At 46.1% G+C, this 19,071-nt stretch overlaps 1 protein-coding gene across 5 annotated transcripts; it reads left to right on the top strand.

The window, feature by feature from the left end:
- The first annotated feature begins 1,718 nt into the window (after positions 1-1,718).
- On the top strand, positions 1,719-17,792 carry CYSLTR1 (cysteinyl leukotriene receptor 1). Of its 5 annotated transcripts, none has more exons than XM_065689753.1 (4): positions 10,935-10,966; positions 11,248-11,430; positions 12,262-12,398; positions 14,662-17,792. In XM_065689753.1, exon 4 carries the CDS (start codon positions 14,708-14,710, stop codon positions 15,743-15,745), a length of 1,038 nt encoding a protein of 345 aa, XP_065545825.1. In that variant the 5' UTR covers positions 10,935-10,966; positions 11,248-11,430; positions 12,262-12,398; positions 14,662-14,707; the 3' UTR covers positions 15,746-17,792. The 5 variants fall into 5 exon arrangements, with proteins under 5 accessions (XP_065545828.1, XP_065545827.1, XP_065545826.1 ...); XM_065689752.1 differs by having other exon boundaries at positions 12,076-12,398; XM_065689756.1 differs by lacking the exons at positions 10,935-10,966; positions 11,248-11,430 and adding an exon at positions 1,719-1,787.
- The last annotated feature ends 1,279 nt before the right edge of the window (positions 17,793-19,071 follow it).

Here is a 19,071-nt window from a genome sequence, read left to right as displayed (position 1 = left end):
TGTGTTCATAAACAGGGGCAATTGTTTCTGACTTCTTTACCTTGAACAAGACGTACAGGACATTCAGTAAGAATATATGGTGAACTTGCACCAGGTTTTTCTATGGAAACAAAAGCCAAAAGCATAATTATCAACAAGAAGTTCTCCTGAATGCTTTGTGCGGTTAAAGGAGTCTGTATTTTGATCTCACCCTTGACACAGGTACACAAAATTTTACTATTTCCTGCATTTCGTGAATCATCTGACCCAAAGTCTTTCAAGACTTTTGTTTTCCTTCAAGTTCCTCACACCTGAGAACAAACAAATCAACTGTGCATAGCACATGAGAAAGCAGAAACCCACATCCTCTGGCTTGCCACATAAGAGAAGAGTGAGCTCCTTTAAGTGATATATATAGGAATTGTGTTGTCAAATTTGGAGCTGCATCCTTCACACATCCTACTTTTATTATTATACCTAACAGCAAACCAAAACATAAGAACAGTGCTGAGGTGCCTCTTGGAAACATAAATACTTGCAAGAGTTGCTCTGCACCCAGCCATCCTGAGCAGAGGGAGAATGGGAGTGAGCCAGGTCACTGGAAGCAACCAGTCCACTCACTCACAGAATCATAGAATAGTTCGGGTTGGAAAGGACCTCAAGATCACCCAGTTCCAACCCCCCTGCCATGGGCAGGGACACCTCACACTAAACCATCCCACCCAAGGCTTTGTCCAACCTGGCCTTGAACACTGCCAGGGATGGAGCACTCACAACCTCCCTGGGCAACCCATTCCAGTGCCTCACCACCCTAACAGGAAAGAATTTCCTCCTTATATCCAATCTAAACTTCCCCTGTTTCAGTTTGAACCCGTTACCCCTTGTCCTGTCACTACAGTCCCTGATGAAGAGTCCCTCCCCAGCATCCCTATAGGCCCCCTTCATGTACTGGAAGGCTGCTCTGAGGTCCCCACGCAGCCTTCTCTTCTCCAGGCTGAACAGCCCCAACTTCCTCAGCCTGTCTTCATACGGGAGGTGCTCCAGTCCCCTGATCATCCTTGTGGCCTCCTCTGGACTCGTCCCAACAGTTCCATGTCCTTTTTATGTTGAGGACACCAGAACTGCACACAATGCTCCACTGGAGTATTTTGGCCCTTCTTTCTAATCATCTTGGCAGCCTGAGCATCTCCCGTCATTGGTGTTGGTAGGTGCTGCTCAGTGGCCAGCCAGGCACAACAGAAGAGCAGGTTTTGCTGTGTGTGAGCTCAGGGCAGGAGCAGGTACCGGTAGTGTTTGTCTCGTCATCTGCCCTTGCACTGGTAGCAAACAGATGTGTAGATATTCCACTGTTTCTCAGGACTGGCAAGCCTTGCAGCAGGCTTGGGTGGTATGTCTTCCATATGGATGCAGTTCACCACAGCACCAGCAGCAGCGTGGACTGGATGTCTGCTGGCGCTGGTGAGCATCTGCCAGTTAATAAATCCAGAGAGGCGACGGGGACGGGGTCACGCAGACGTGTGGTTGTCACTACTGTTCTGGAGCGGGTTCAACACAGATTTCCCAGGGTTTTGTTCTTTGCTCTCTTCGATACCCTGGAGGATGCACGCACATTGCTCCCTCAGACTTTCTTTGGCAATCGTTTTCTCCATAAACACTTGTGATGTTTTCCCTAAATGAGTCTAATTTCAGATTTCCCCTAAGGGACAAGTGACGACACATCAAGGAAATTGCTTTCCAGTGACTGGGACTACACTAGAAGAAGATATTTGCAAATGTGTTTCTCAACTTGGCATAAGCTGTTTTCCAAGGTAATCTTGGCCTAGGGTTGAGGGTTTCATTTGGTTCTGGGGGTGTTGAGGTGTCCTTGTGTCTGGGGGTTGATTTGCTCTATTTTTTTTAAGAAGACAGTTTTGTTCAGACTTGTAAACTGGAATAGCAAATTGTCATTGAGTAAAGAATGAAACCCCCCCCGGAACTGAAAATGCAGTCGTGAACTGAAAACAGCACCTGAGGTCTGCACACTGTGCGAGCGATATAGTAGAATGAGAGTCTCATTTCCTAACAGCACCAGGAAATGGAAGATTTGCTCAGGTCTTAACTTGGGATTTTAATTTGGGATGTGTGATACATACACCAGTGCCATTTCCAGAATGACATTCCAGCCCAGAGCAGGTCTTGTAGGTCACGTACAAGCAGAAGCAATGTTGTCCCATGTCTCATCAAATGCATCTTTACCTGGAGTAAAGGTATTCTCTGACCTTTACGCCTTTGTGGCAAATGAAAGCAAACCCAAAGTTTCTTGCAGTGATGGGAAGTAAATGCAGAATCATCAGTAAAACCTGAAGGAGTATTTGGGGTTGTAAGAGGTTAGTGAAGGCATGGCTGGGGCATGGCAGGATTTGAGCAGATGAAGCCTGTAGTAAGCATGTCTCTGACAGCTTACTCAGTAGCTGAACTGGAAACCCCAACCCAACAGCAGCAACAGCGCTAATGCCACGATCTGTTTCCATCCAGATCATTGTATGTGCAGCCATCACATAAAAGAACCCTTCTACTGCCAAGGAAAGCTGAAAAAAAGCACAAGATGAATTACTGGCACTGCCTTCAGTGTTTGCCGCAATCTGCTCTTTCTGTATTGAAGATTAACATTAGTTAGCTTCAGCTGGTGTGGGGGAAGCTAGTTGACAGAAGGAAAAATGTATTATCTCTTCAACAAAAGATCCTAGGAGCTATTCAGAGTGCTATTGTTGCCTAAAAGAATGAAAGGAGGAAACAAATTCTGTGTTACTCCATGCAATTCCCTTATTAGTAGCTGTATTTTGTTTGGACAGATGACAGGCCTTAGTAAATTGTTTCCTAGCGGGACCACACAGGTGGACAAAAATAACGTACATAGAAAAGCAGTTAATGAAGAGAGGAACCTGACTGTGCACCACTGCCAGATTTCAGGCAGTGGTAGCAAACTCACTGGCAACCCTAGAAAATCAGTTTGGAGACATCATCCTAAGGGAGTTATTTAGGCCTATTTAACACTTAGTTTGCTTAAGCATCAAAAAGTGAGCTATTGTCTCTCCATGATTTGTGTTCCCATTTAACGTTTTTGATAGTCAATAATGGGACTAAGCCTGGGTGAGTTGAACCCAGCAGCATGCAGCCACCTGCAAGCAGTCACTAAGGGCACATGGAGTGGGGGAAAACGACTGTACAGACTGTGAATAGAGGGGCTAGCAGAAACCACCTTATGCTGAGTTCTCACTGTGCTTTTCTCTCAAAGACAGACTGAGTGTCCTGAGTTTTCACAGTGAACACAGCCCCCACATGTGGCACAGCAGCTCCTTGTGAGCAGTCGCAGGTTTATACAGTTCCCTTGGTCAGGAAAAGGCAACTCAGGAGGGAAGGGGTTGTTGGTAATTTCACAGCTGGGGTTGAGAAGCTCAACTTGGAAGAGGGGGAAAGTGGGTTTGATCAGATCAGCTGGGATTCAGGAAAGCGGAAGGATAGAGTTGTTCATCTCAATTGATACTGGCCAAAATATGCTACTCCCAAGCCATGTGGAGCCTCCAGCACACCCGCAGCTTTGGTCTCCTTGGAAAACCCCTTTACCTGTGTCCTTTCTTCATTAGACCTGCATGCCTTCACAGCTTTGTAAGTGCCCAGCTCTGATGGAGGGGGATCTCTGATCACCCACGCAGGATTTCAGCACAAGGAATTCCCCTTCTCTGGCATTTGTTTTGAAGTGATTTGATTCATCTAATCTCCCTTATTTAGTGCTTACTGCTGTGGCACTAATGTGGCTGCAAATTTGCTCTGTTGCTGCTGCGATAAAACCCATTCCCTTTCCTGTAAGTGCAGTCTCATATGAGGAAGCAAGAAAGAAGTTAGAAGTGAGAGTATGGGCACCTTTGACTTCAATTTCCTCACACCTTTGACTTTTCATATTTGCATTATCACCTCCTGTTTGCCTTCTCTCCCCTGCTGCAGCTCATATGCAGCATTGCAAGTTTTTGCATGAGCCATAGCAATGTTGTAACTCTGAGGAAAAGCTTAGAGGCAGCCTAAATGCTTAGTAAATGAAAATGGCACTTTGTTCATTCTTACCCTCTCTTTCAGCTTTGTTCTCTCTCCTGATCCTTTTTTATGCTTGCCTACCGCACTAGTTTGGTTTTCAGAAGTTTGTAAGAGCCATGGATAAATTTGCAGCCAAACTAGGGCAAGCTTCAGTACTGTAGAAGTTCTGTACAGTACCGTAAAATAGTTAGCCCCAAGCTGTGTCCTGCCAAGTAGCTCCCCTGACCTTACACTTGGTGCTTTGCCCACTCCTCTTCTGTAGAACTTCCAAGAAGATGAACGTGAAATGTTTGTTTCTGGTTACCAAGGAACTATTCTTAAATCACATCCTTTCTGGTGAGCCCATTTCAGCCTGGCACTGTGGCTTGCCAGGGCTGAGTGACTACAGATAGGTCCTTGTACGGGTTGTGGGGCCTCGGCCAGCCCCATCAGCAGTGGATGCTGCTGTGCTTGCAAAGACTGGGAAATCACAGAATCATAGAATAGTTAGGGTTGGAAAGGACCTCAAGATTATCCAGTTCCAACCCCCCTGCCATGGGCAGGGACACCTCACACTAAACCGTCTCACCCAAGGCTTCATCCAACCTGGGCTTGAACACTGCCAGGGATGGAGCACTCACAACCTCCCTGGGCAACCCATTCCAGTGCCTCACCACCCTAACAGGAAAGATTTTCCTCCTTATATCCAATCTAAACTTCCCCTGTTTCAGTTTTAACCCGTTACCCCTTGTTCTGTCACTACAGTCCCTGATGAAGAGTCCCTCCCCTGCATCCCTATAGGCCCCCTTCATGTACTGGAAGGCTGCTATGAGGACTCCATGCATGGAAATGAGCAAGGGCAAGAACAACCAGCCTTTCTCCTGAGGTTCCTCTTTATTTTCCCCACAAAATGTATTGGGAGAGACTTGAGGGTTCAACTCCTGTGAGAATCCTCAGTTCACTGCAAATGCCATATAGGGTTTTTTATGGAAAAGACAGAGCTTTGGGCAAATTGCTTGAGCCAAGGAGACCATACAGAGCGTTGGTGCTGGTGGGAGTGGAAGGGAGCTTTCTATGACCTGAGAGCTGTAGCTTTTGCGATCCAGGGTGACAGAGAGGAAAATGTTGGTTGCTGCTCAGAGAAATCCTGGTCTTAAGATCAGGGAAAGCTTGTATTAGGATTTCTGGCATTGTCACTTGGCAGACCACAAGTCTGTCAAACAGGATGAAAGATCTGGAGAGAGTCTGGGGGTAGAAGGAGTAACTCATCTGTGAAAGGGGGGAATTGACAGAAGTTTGTTGGGGTTTTTTAAGGCCATACCAATGGTTTTCAGAAGATGACTTCCACTGCCAGCTGAAACCGCAGGTGGTGTGTTACCTGCCTCCCACAAACCCAGCCCTGCGTGCCCAGCTGACAGTGCTAAGGCCAGTGGCTATCACCACAACCTGCACAGAGAAGGCTAAAGGATTCCGAGCTTCCTGTAGACTTACTGGGATTTGCTTTTCCCTCTCTTTTGAAGAGCCATCAACCAAGGTAAAGGTCAGAGGAGCTAATGCTAACCCAACCAGAAAATGCCCCAACCAACCAATTTTGAATCAAGATAAACTGTAGCACTTAATGGCAACATAGTACCAGATAAATGTTTTTCCTCCTCTTGACTAATGCAAGGGTGGGATACATAGTTGCACTGTGAGAATTAAATGCAACAAAACCTGAGACATCCGGCATGAGGATGATGAATACGGATCACCAGATATGCAAAGTCATTTGGTTGAAATCACCAGAGGAAACAGCATTAAGGTTTCCTGTTATTTGAGCATTCAAGTGCTCAGCTTGTTGGTTGGGGTTTTTTTGTTGTTGATTTTAAAGGGAGTAAAGAGAACCCCCCTGACAAATGATGACGTGTGTAAGTGGGCTCTTTGTTCAAATCTGAGATTCTGATAAAGGGACCCTATACACAAGGAATCTGTGAAAAGATGCTCTTACCGGTGTCCGCCTCCAGCACTGATGTGTTTCTGCTTCTAGAACAGATCACAGAAGATATCACTGAGAAGTTTTATTAAACAGTAAAAGTTTGGGCTCTAATAGTTACATCTTCTTATTTCCAGAATGTCACTGGTGGAACTGCCTGAAAATAATCCATGTTCTTGGTCAGATAGGTGTGTTGTGTGGCATATACTACCACGCAGAGCTGCTTTTGCTCTCATCCAGTTGTTATGCACTATTTCGAAACTTTCCATACTTCTGTTCCATGCTTTCCTCTTGGACTTAGGTATGGTCTCAGCCCCCAGATGATGTGCCTGGTCCAGTCTGGCTATAACCTTCTGATCAGCCCCATCGCTACTCCCTGCAGTGTGATCCCTGTGTCTTTCTGTCTTGTCTGGGGTAAAACTGCGAATAAGAACAGATGAGCATAGATGCAACCCTGACAAAATGGAAAGATGCTGGCAGATAAAGGAAGTAATTTAAGGGTCAAGGCCATGGCAGTGTATGTCTGATCAGCAAAGAGTAATTGTGCAGGTCTTGGCTGACCTGGCTTTTCTTCTCAACTCAAAACGAAACACTAAAAGCCAAAAGCAAACATCTTTGCCAAATCAGGACACTTTAAATGACCACCTTTGCCAGATGTGTAAAGCACAAAGTGCTGATGGCTGCGGAGCTCCAGGGGGGCCCTTGGGAAGCAGTCAGTCACCTCCACTGCAGGAGCCCAGGAGGTGCTCCAGAGCTTGGCCAGCACCCAAGAAGCTTCCCGAAGATGGAGAACGTGGACTGTGGGTGTTGGGAAGCCAAGTTTAAGTCCCTCAGCGAGGCAAGCTAGTGCTAAAGAAAACCTGACTTTCACACGGGTACATTTGTACAGCAAACATGGAACCATTCCACTCAAAAGCAGGGGTTTAGTGTCCCGAGGGATGTTTCCTAAGAAAAGCTTCTGCTGGAGGCCAGTTGGCAGGGTGTTACACTCTCATACAAATGCAAGTAAATTATTACTATCCCTGATGTTCTGTGTTAATTTAACTGACGTATATTGTGTCATAGGTAATTATCTGGCCGTCCTCACATACCTAACAGCAGTGCGTATCAAGTGATGCGCTGGATAAATATGGGTTTTATTAACTGTAAAGTGTCTCTGTTATCAATGTTAAGATTCAGTAATGCACATTAATTTGCCTTTCAGTTTATATTTTTAAGAATTGCAAAGTGATATAAGCCTCAGGATAATTTCAGTGCCAGATAATCACATATTTTCATGACGTTTATTCCATTCCCTTTCCAAGAAGAGAAAGCCAACTTGCATATACTATTTCTGGCTTTTTAAGATTACTTTCCAGAAGATGATTAAAGCAGAGTTTCCCCATGAGAAATGTTTTTTTGTGTACTCTTGAATTTTCCAAGAATAAGTTAGTTTTCCATCTTCCAGAGAAAAAGAACCCTGGTAGTGTATGTAATCAGAAAACTCTGCTATCGAAGCCATGAACATCAGAGAATTAAAATGCTACTTCACTATTGTGGGTGGGGAAAAAAACTGTAACAAAAAATCTCTGATAGACTATTTTTATGTTTAAAAACTTGCACGTCAGAATATTATAAATATGTATTACATTTTTTACCAAAACCAAAAAAAAAAAGTGGTGAGATGCAATGAAGCGAGGGTCAGTATCTGAAAAAAAATAACCCCTAGCAAATCGAAGCACAACTTTTGTCAGTTTGAAAGTAAATGCTAGTTGAGATTACCTGGACAGACTCACAGTAACCCACATTAAGAACCTTGAAGTCACCACTGACCTGGATAGACCCTGGAACAAGGGACAATAAATACACCTTAGCTCTGTCTTGTTATGAATAAAAATATTAGAATGATAGACTACTTTGGACAGCTTTGCATATAGCACAGATTTTATGTCATTTCTAACACAACCAGGAGAATTAATATGATTTCCAGCTCTTGGTAAATGAAGCCTTCAAGAATGTGAAAACATTCCGCTGCTTTTGCCTGCAAACATGCCATCCACAAAGCGACACGGAACATTCCTCATTTCTTGACTGGTATGTCTGCAGGGTGACTTGTGAAATAATGGAGACGCAGCTTAAAGAAAGCTGTATCTCACCCATCTACTGAAGCACCGTTTTGTTACATATACAGAACAGGAAGAGGAAGCAACATTTGGCTCTATCAGGACCACATCTCCTGACAGCATGGTTGTTCTACTTATTACAACCATCAAGAACCCCATGGGAATCCAGCTTTCCACATCAGCAGTCCGAAAGACTTCATGATGTCATTTTCTCTTTTCTAAGGTGGCTAGCCACACAAGGGAATTAGGAGGCTAACCTGCAAGACACCAGGAATCCCTGCCAGCAAGACCTGGAGGTGTTCAGCATCTGGTGAAGCCAGTTCCATAATGGCTATAGAAATGTCAAAATTCAAACCTCATATTTTACGAACACATAGGTAGTGTACTCGTACGGAGTGTGATCAGCTGATTGCCCAGTGAGGCACTTCAGCAGCCAAACCACAGCAAAAGGATATTCCTGGGTCCTTGTCTGGCCTAACAAACCCATCCTTCCGCTTTGCACAAGATGAAAGGATCAGAGCAAGTTAAAGGGTCCCTAAAAGCCCTACTTCCAGAAATCTTCCCCAGCAAAGACCCTGAATTACTGCTCCCTGTCCCAGGGACCCTTCGAAACCCAGATGTGGATCAGTCTGGGGGAGAGAGGAAGGGCACCCAGGTGCAGCAGCACCATGAAGCACTTTGGCTGCAGCAACCCAGGGAGGCTGAGTCAGTGCGGGCAGCCCCATACCCAAACCTCTGTGGCAGCGCCCACACTGCTCCACTTCTCAGAAAAGCCAGCACCATCTCTCACCTTTTGCTTTGCATTTTGAGTGGAAACCACATGAACTCTGCCTTCTTCAATGAAACAGAAGCATCCTGGCTGATGCCTCATGCGATTTCCTGGATTACTGCCTCCTTTTGTGAAGAGAGATGTGTGCCTGTGAAAGAGTAACATAATTCTCCAGATATTTAGGCTAACAGTGATGTGATTGCTGGATGCTCTCCTTGAAGTTGTTTCTGGCAATAATTTATTTCATTTGCCTCAGGAAAGCAAGTGCTTTATTCCAAAAAAATGCCTACTAGAGATGGTGCTGAAGGTGTCCTAGCCTCTCACCCAGCCTTGCATCTTCTCTCAGTCCTCTTTTCCACAACAGCTAGTTAGAAAGGTTGTATTTGCAGTAGGGTATGAAAAACAGCTTCATGATCTGAGAGAGTGATGAGGGCTGAGGTTTTCTTCACAGAAAGGTCCCAAAATCCGTTCTTCTCCCACAGAAATCAGGGGAAAAGGGAGCTTTGTTACTCTCTATGGCTGGGATGGAGCAGCTTCTCGCAGCTGCCAGTATAGACCACACATATTAACCCTAAAAATCAAGTGGAAGCCAGGGCCAAGTCACCAAGCTGGACACTCCAAGCAGTGCCAGCTGTCCCTTGGATGGTCACCCATGGCCCTGCAACCAAGGAGGTCTGCTCTATCCTCTCTCAGGGTGCTGGGTCTGCGTGCCATGGATCCAGCCTTCCCCTGGAGCACAGAGGTCCCCGTGGTGCATGGAGGTGTCAGGATTGACTGCCCTCTAGCTGCTCATCCCACAGGACTAGGGGTTTCATCCAGCTACTCGCAATGTGGATATATTCCATGAGCATCCCAGCCCTAACCCTCGTTATCATGCCTGGCCTCTGTCAAATCCCACGTCTCCTTGGTCTGTTACCATTTGACCTCCTCTTAGGAGTCTGGTGAGAAAACCTTTCCCATACCGAAACTCCGGCCCTGCTGCCAGCGCATCTGGAACAGCAGCAGCCTCCTGGATCCCACATCACCCTCCGTCTGACCTTGCGAGTGGGAATCTGCCTGTTCTTGACAGTAAAAGGCAGATAAAGAAAGAAGAAGGAAGAGGGAAGAGTGAAAAAAAAAAAAAAAAAAAAAAAAAGGGAAGGATTAACAACACTAAGAACCAAAAAGCAGAAGGAATGGCCAAAAAAAAAAAAAAAGGAAAAAAAATTAAAAAATAAAAGAAAAAGCAGAAGGAATGGCAGAATGGAGCAATACCAAGATGTGCACCACAACTAAAGCAAACTACAGAACTGCTTCCCAGCATGGGCAATTGCAGGAAATGCGACGGGTTGCCCAGTCTTAGAGGCCCTTGAACCTCCACCCTTGAAAGTCTTCAAGACCAGATGAGATAAAGCCGTGTGCAACCTGGCCTGGCCTGGCCTGCTGTGAGCAGCAGATTGGACTAGAGGTCTCCTGAGGTCCTCTCCAACCTGACTTATCCCATGGTCCTGTGATTCAACTGTTCCTAGCACAGTGCCAAGTAGCTCGTGGGATACAGAAGGTTTTTCTGTGCGTGCCACAGATGGGGAAGGCAGGGAAGGCTCTCAGGAGGGGTGGATAGATGAGGTACGCTTGCTTCACTGTTGACAGAGTGGGGCAAAAGAGGAACTGACACCTCCACAGCACCGTGGCTTTGTCTGAAACGCAAGTCTTGCACAGTGTGGGTGTGAGGACGTGCCAAAGACCTGCAAAGAAAGTGCAAATTACTGGGTTTGACAGCAGAAAAAGCCGGGACGCAGCAGGGTGGAAGAGGTGCAATCAGCGCAATCAAAACGAAAAAGACGCCGTGTCATCGCAGTCGCGACGATCGTGGTGCACAACGTCCAGGCGGGTCTGCGAGGGGCTGTGATCCCCAAAACAGGGCTTTGTCATTACACACAGCTCATTCCCGATCTTCTCCCTACGGGCAGCCGGGGGTCCCGGGGAGGGAGGGAAGTGCGGCAAGGGGGCGTGGTCATCCCCTCCGCGGGGCGGGGCTTTGGCGGCCCCTGTTTAAGGGCATCCGAGGGGGGAGAGCCCCGTAACTCCCGGCAGAGCCCCGCATCCCGCTCGGCCCCGGTAAGCGCTCCCGCGGCTCACTCGTCGCGGTGGGGGGATGGGATGGGATGGGATGGGATGGGATGGGATGGGATGGGATGGGATGGGATGGGATGGGACGGGACGGGACGGGACGGGATGGGATGGGACGAGACGGGACGGGACGGAGCTCAGCTCCCCGACGGCCGTGGCGGGTGGTGCCTGTGGGAGCCCCCGTGTCCTGGCCACCGGGGAGCGGCTTGTGGCCGGGCTGAGCACTCGGTTGTAACGGTCGCGTGCTAATGACCTGCTTTATTAATTAGTGGCTGCTGCCGGCTTCGGCTGATCGCTGCGATGCTCGCTCTGAGGCCGGGCGCTTTGCGGGAGATGCGGTGTTTGCCAAGTGCGCTCTTGATGCTCCCCGCTGCTTCCCCCGGACACCCAGTTCGGGCCCGAAGCTCCCAAGGGCCGGTGGTGCTTTACACCTGAGCTCTGCACAAACCACGGTACTTTGCTTTTTGGCTGTGTAATTAAATGTAGCATATAAAGCCAGCTGTGCTGCATGGGACTTGAAGATGCTGTTCAGGGGTTTGCTTGGTTTGGGATGCTTTCCTCCCTCTTGCTTCTGAATGTTCCTAAGGCGCATATAAATAAATGTGTCTCAGTGAACCCCAGCTGTATAAATAATGGCTCAGTGAACCACAGCTGGTGGAACTGGTACTTGTCTTCAGTCCATGATGCAAACCTGGTATAAAGCTTCAGCTAGGATATGATGGTCTGTAGGTTTTCTTGGTTTTTACGGGCATATTTTTAGGTGTAGAGCTCTTATGCTTTAGCAGTCCACTTCAGTATTGTAAGCGTCAGGTTTTATTTCGGTTACAAAAGGTATTGTAAGTTATGTTTAGAAATATGATTGATAACAGGTCTCTGTCTTTAAGACCAGTGCTTTTCATGGTTGTTCACTGTCTGCTAGTATCTTTAAGAATAGCAGCTGAAAGATGGGAATTTAGTCCCCAAAGGAGGTAAGATGTTTAAAATCTGGCTCAATGCTACTGCAAAAGTGTGCACAAATAGGCAGAGAAGTTAAATAAGTTAACTGATGTGCAAGTGATGGGCTGTGAGATTTGCTGGTATCTGTTGGTTATCTCTAGTGCAGGACAGCTGAACTGGCAGAGGGAAGAGCAGTCTGCGGTGACAGGAAGGCAGTGGGACCCTTCGCTGATGCTGTCACAGAAAGGCTTGCAGCATCGTTGCTTTAGGCAAAACTTGTTTGCCAGTTGGCTTGGCCACACAGCCTCATTTGTCAACTTTCTGCTCCTTCTTCATACTGACCATAGCTGCCTGGAGGTGCAGGAAGAGGAAGAAAGCCTCAGTGTACAGAAGAGATCATTCCAGCCTCTTAATCTCAAACATCTTGGTGTGGTTTTTTCTGTCTTTTCTAACATCTGAGAAAAAACTGATGTGCAATACCTTGGTAAGTACAGAGATTCTATCTATATGAATTTTCATGAGATAATTGAGCCACTAATTTCCATATGTGCTTGCAGTGCATAGTGTGTTGGGGTTTTGCTTGGTGGGTCTGCTTGCTAGACATTAACCCAGCAATAAGAGGAACAATAGGAAGAGCTTTGTTGCCTGCTCAATTTTAGCTTGACAGATAAAAGCAAGGAATAGGGATCCTGCAGGGTTTTTTTGCAGAGAATATTGCTCTATCTGCCACTCTCAAGCAAACAGTTAATATCAGGCCAATGTTACCACAAACTTAAATTTCAACCTATCTTGGAGATTTTACAACATTATTGGAGTGTTGCTCTTTAACTTGACCCTAAGTTCTGAATTGAAGACCTCAGGCAAGTGAGGATGCCAGTGATGTAGGAAGAAGGCTGGATCTCTCGGCATTTCCCAGGGGACCCAGGGCTTAGTCTTTGATGCTGGCTCGTCCTTGCAGAGGAGGGAGAAGGTTGCTGGAATGATGGCTGGTGGTGTTTGGCCCCACTCTGGGCATTCTGTCCCATGTGTGTGAGGAGCCCAGACTCATCCAAGCTGGGACTGAGGTCTGGCTTCTTTCACCACCAGAATCAGGCTGACAAGAGGCAGGGAGAGGACACAGCTGCAAACTCACTGCCCCGCTCTGATTAACACATTATTTGCAATGAGCATCACTAGATAAGCTTTGTTTATGCAAGCTAAGGTGAACTGTAAGTGATGATGTACTGATCTAGAGCTTTTGACAGAGTCAGGCAGCCTTGGCTGCCTCTTCTGGCCAGAGACCTCTGTGGAGTTACTTGCTCGGTCATTCACATCCTCAAGTGCATGGGGAGAAAAAACATGCTCTTGACCTTGTATCAGTTTTTGCCTCCTCTTCTATCTGTGCCACTTCACTGGTATCTATTGAGCTTTAACGTATTTTGTGCATTGCAAATAGTTAAAGAATTTTTTTTAAAAGTACAAACTCTCAAATAGCTGAAGCTTGCCTGAAACCTGGAAGCCTTGAGCATTCCATTGTGGTTCTGAATGCCTAGTAAATCCTGGAGGGTGACAGAGACTGCTTCAATGCTGTCAGAGTGGTTTTAGGCATGAAAACACATACCATTTAACATCGGGTTTGAGCACATGTGGTGGTCTCGTAACCAACCCTGCGCCAGCCGTTGCTTTCATTGTTTTTAAGTCCTGTTATTTCATCCTGTATGCATCCTGCAGTTCTGATCCTTGGGGTTTGTCATGAGAGCCTATGTTTGAACTATTAGACATTCAAAACAAATGAGAAAAACATGCGTGTATTTTTCTCTTGCTTTATTTTAAGACAACACAAATTTTAAGAGCGTCATGTCTCGCTGCACTCAAATGAATACCAAAAGGAAACAATCACATGTCATGAAAGACTAGCTGAGCGGATCTGAAAATCCTCCTGGCTGCGGGGTCTGACCGCTCTGGATAGCCCCAGACCCGTGAATGTAAACCAAAGTAAGGTGCAAATGCAACCCCAAGAAGAAACCGTTTGCTAGGAAGTTACCTTGATAGGAGGGATGTCTCCAGACCCAGAGGTTTGATCTATTTGAGCCTCCCTTCAGCCTTCCCCTCCATCTGCTGGTGTTGCAGCAGTACCTTTGCTTAGCCAGTGCCAGAGAAACTGGAGCCCTGTGGTATCTTCTCTGCTAGAGGGATCCTTCTTGCTCATCACACGGAATAAGCAGTATCTTCTCCAAAGCTAGTAATTACACATATTTATTAATGAAGCAAGCTTAAGAAATAGTGCTACCTGTGAGCAGAGGTGAGCACCTTTACTGTTTTGGAAACCTTCTTGCAGACCTTTTCCTGCAGTGACCTGTCCTGCCACAGGTGGGCTTGGAGGTGGAGCACAGTGAGGCAGCATTTGCCAGGCGATGCAGACAGGCAGAACTGAACAATCCTTAGGGTCCAGATCTGGTCTTTCTATTTGAATTTGCACAGAGCTGTTGCCACTTTCGTTATTCCTGTCTGCTGTTTTGATGAGTAGCTACCTCGGTTTGTAAGGAGTTGGAGATTTTGGTTATTCAGTGGAAGAAAGATGCTGCCAAGTTGGTGCCCTGCTAAGAAAGGTGGCTGTAGTGGATAGTTATAATAACACAAATATGTGCCAATCTACACCCCTTCTTCCCTATTCTCTATTGTAGGTGACAGTTTTTTCCTCCTATCTAATAATGGCATGTAATTTTCATGTGCTGCTTTACATCTCACCTGAGGTTTTTCATCCTTAGGCCTGACATTCATCACCAGGCAGAATCAGTGCCCCAGCCAGCCAACATGACAGTGCTGTTTGATAACTTGTCATGCCATCACTCCATCGATGACTTCCGAAACAAAGTCTATTCCTCACTCTACTCCATGATCAGCATTTTGGGCTTTGTTGGCAATGGGTTTGTGCTCTACGTCCTCATAAAGACATACCGGCAAAAGACAGCCTTTCAGGTGTACATGCTGAACCTTGCTGTGTCCGACTTCCTCTGCGTGGCCACCCTGCCCCTGCGTGTCATCTACTACGTTCACAAAGGAAACTGGTTCTTCAGTGACTTCCTATGCAGGGTCAGTTCATACGCGCTGTACGTCAACCTCTATTGTAGCATTTTCTTCATGACTGCAATGAGCTTCTTCCGCTGCATAGCCATAGTTTTTCCAGTCCAGAACATCAACCTGGTATCGGAGAGGAAGGCGAAATTTGTCTGCATTGGCATCTGGATTTTTGTCACCCTGACAAGCGCTCCCTTTCTGCGGAATGGGACGTACCAACATGGCAACAAGACCAAATGCTTTGAACCCCCAGAAAACTCTCAGAAGACAAATTTAGTTGTGATCCTGGATTTTATTGCCCTTACTGTGGGTTTCATCCTTCCCTTTATTGTCATAACTATCTGCTACACCATGATCATAAGGGCCTTAATGAAAAACTCCTTGAAGAAGAACCGAGCTAACCACAAGAAGGCAGTCTGGATGATCATCATAGTGACGCTCACCTTCCTGGTGAGCTTCACCCCATACCATGTTCTACGTACAGTCCACCTCCATGTGCTGAGGCTGAGGAATGCCAGCTGTGAGGATGCCATATACCTACAGAAATCGGTTGTGGTAACGCTCCCCTTGGCAGCTTCCAACTGCTGCTTTGACCCACTTCTCTATTTCTTCTCAGGGGGCAACTTTCGGAAGAGACTTACCACATTTAGGAAGGCTTCTTCTTCCAGCTTGACACAAGCCTTCAGGAAGAAATTCTCCATGAAGGAGAAAGATGAGGAAGCCTTTGGAGAAAGCCAGAAGGAGAATGAAAAGGCAGTTGTGGCCCCTTCATAAGGAAGCTAAATCTTCCCCCAAAATCTCAGATGGACAATGGAAATCTCAGAACTCTTCCAGAAGACATGATGGAGGCTCACAAGCTTTCATAGCAGTGAGATATGTAATAATTGTGTATGATCCATGATTTATGCTACTTGGTACTACAGCCACTGCTGGGGATGGCCAGTTACTTCCCCAGGAGCACTGCTCGGACACACATGGCCATTTAGGATGGAGGAGCCACCGCCAGCCAGCACCAGAAAACTATTGATCTGATGATCAACTTGCATAAGCAAACTCTTCAGAGCCTGTATGGGGGCATTAGCTTCATGTCATAGCTTGACAAACAGCGTTTGTGTTGCTGGGAAATGTAAACACATTTGCTGTGCACAGCCCAGTGACGTTCAGGGAGCAACTGACAAATGAGGAGGGCAGAGTTTTCACAGGATCTTCAAACAGCCACTAAGTTATTGACACAGCAGAGGCCAGGGTAATTCCTGCCCTGTTCCAGCTGCTTCTGCTTTGGATTGCAGTTTTCCAGACAATTATATGTGTAAGGCTTGCAGGGCTGGTGCCGGGCTCTGCAAACGCAGGAACTCGGGCTTGAAGCCCGTCTCCCACCCTGAAGGGGCAGGTCTTTGGCCACGTTTTCATGGGCAGCACATCTGCCAGCGTCTTTTGGATTTCTAGAAGAATCTTATCTGCGGGAGCAGTTTTATAATTGCAGTATCCTTGTGTCCATTTGAAACTTATTTGAATGGGACTGGTCCTGGAAGTGATGGATTATCACTCCAGTTCTTTGGGAGGTTTCACCTTAAAGCATAGGTCTGGGTACCCAGAGTCAGTGTAGGATCAGGCCTTTCTGAGATATTGACCAAGTTTTTTTAAGAAATATTAAAAAAAAAAAAAAAAAAGAAAGAAAAAAGAAAGAAAGAAAAAAAAAAGGCAGAAGTTGTTTTTAAAAACAGCTATTTATAATACTTGACCCTGCTCAAGAGTATTCACCTTCCTCTCACCTTGCAGAAAAGGGGCAAGCCAAGGCCTTTGTAAAGATCTCTAGAAAGACCTGTTTAGTGGAAAACCAGATTGGGCTATGTTTCTTATGTAAAGAAAAACATCAGAGTCTTGGGCAGAAGGAAACATTCCCGTGCTTTTCCAGTGAACCCCATGGAGAAGTAGCGCTGCCTGCCTTTTGCTGGAGCAAAGCCCAGCTAGAGATGTGTGATGCTTCAGAAAAGAAACAAATTCTTGTAGGATTAAGACTCCTAGTGGGAAAAGTGGTTGATAAATCAACAGTGAGTATGTTTTGTTATGGTATTTATGATGTTACTTGAAGTCATCTTAAAGGAATCAGTTTTAATACTGTAGAATAGGAGTGAGCAAAGGAGTTTGGCTTGGAGCAGGGTTCTGCTTGAGAAACTCTTTACAGATACACAGATGAGTAAGTTCACTATTTATACCACACTTTGTGTATCCCTGAGTCATCAAAAAGCACTTAAAAAGGCAAATTTGCCTTCAGATAACATAAGGATGTGAATTTTTCAACAAGATCTGAAACCCCTTTATAAAAATTGCAAGGATGTGTGAAGTGGAAGAGGGCTGGAAGCTGCTGGTGCACAGGAGTGTTACAGCTCCCCTTAAACATAGAGGAGGACAAAACTTCTAGCTCACTGCTAGACCCATAGGCTGCTATGAGAAAATGAGTTGAGAGTTGGCTAAAACTTCTTTTCAAGGCTTAGCATTGAGTATTCTAGTTGTGTTTCAGGGCATTAAAGGCATTGTGCAACTGTAAATAGAAATCATGGAAAACTGAGTGAAAGAATATGTAGGAATAATATGCATATTCCCGAATCTTAAAGTATTGTACAGTAAAGCACCATTTATATATATTGCAATGCATTTCTATTGTACCAGAGGTGTATCTTTCCTGTTTTATTTTTTTAATGAGACAATGGTCATGGCAAGAGAAATGGCAGTGGTTTTGTGCAATAGGGAAGACTATTTAAAGAAAGCTTGCTGAAAATTAGATGACAATGTTGTAAGTAAAACGTTACCAATCACAGTTTTCTGGCTTTGCATACAGATTCTTATTCCCTACAATACATTTTTGTCTACGTACAGCACTAGCGTAATACTCGCATAACAATATAAGGATATATGGGGGGGGGATGTGCTGCCTTGGAGCTGGAATTTGGTCCAGACAAATTGGCCTTTGCTGCCAACTTCAGTGGACTTGGGGCATCATCTGAGGGCAACTGGGGTCTTGGTAGGTTTTGCAGAGGTGGAGCACCCCAACAAATAGCAGTTGGGACCTCAACAGATCTCTATTTACAGATAGAAAATGCTTACAAGACACCTGGAAGGAAGTAATGCTTTCGGTGGGCATGATGTATTTGGGTGTCCTGCATGGCCGTGTATCACATGCAGGTTCCTGCACAGGAAAGTCTACCAAGAATGATGTTTTCTGCTTAGTTTTTCCCAGAAGAGATGCAGGATCTGCAGCATGTTATTTAGTTATAGAACTGCAGCCCATGCTGCTGAAGAGGAAGCTTTGCTGTCAGCTCAGCAGAAACCCAGCTCCACGTGAGAGCCAAGGGCAGTCGTCCCTTGCTTGTGACTTTGCTTCACGGAACAAATGAAAGTGCTATCCTTGCAGCAAATGCTGCTCGGGTTCTGCTCAGGATTAAGGACCTGGAGAGAAACAGGTGCCAAGAAACAGGAGCCATTCCTGTCACGAGAGGAGTTTGAAATTGCGGCATTTGTATGGTCTCTAAAAAATGACAAGGGGTGGGAAGAGGGGACAAAGTGCCCTCCTGGTACAGCGCTGCTGTCAGAAATGCCTAAAAAACGTGAGGTGTTGGCTTGCTTTCTTGAAACTGGACTGGGTTTTTCCTGCTGTATGCGCTGCAGTTTATGGTGCAATAGTGTCCCCTAGTGCTGCGTTATTCCTGGAGCAACTGCCTGTTGCCTGATGAGGTTTCTTTTTTCCTATGGTGCTCATTGCTGAAACGTCCTGCTTGCTCTTGTGCTGGTCAAAGGCAATTCCCCCCTTTCCTGCCCCTGTCTGTATTTTATGTCATAATCTTTGGGTTTTCCCTCCTGCCTTCTTGGTTTTTTCCTGTTTTCCTGGAGGGAAGGACGCGGCCATGGAAAGAGGTCCAGGTGCACTCATGGCTGCAGGGAACCCAGGTCCCTTCTCCTGCTCTGGTCTCCAGCAGCACCATCCACATTGTCTAAACAATGCTGTATCTCCATTGAATGGCTGTCCTGGAATGGAGCTTGGACCCACAAAGTTTTTGTTGGAAGTTGGAGGTAAATACAGCCCTTTGGCATCACATCACCAT

Source organism: Lathamus discolor, chromosome 9 (genome assembly GCF_037157495.1).
Source record: "Lathamus discolor isolate bLatDis1 chromosome 9, bLatDis1.hap1, whole genome shotgun sequence".
NCBI classification, from domain to species: domain Eukaryota; kingdom Metazoa; phylum Chordata; class Aves; order Psittaciformes; family Psittacidae; genus Lathamus; species Lathamus discolor.
This window is presented reverse-complemented; position numbering and strand designations above follow the sequence as displayed.

Coding starts and splice junctions, on each gene's coding strand:
- CYSLTR1 (XM_065689756.1), top strand. CDS start 14,708: ATGACAGTGCTGTTTGATAACTTGTCATGCCATCACTCCATCGATGAC.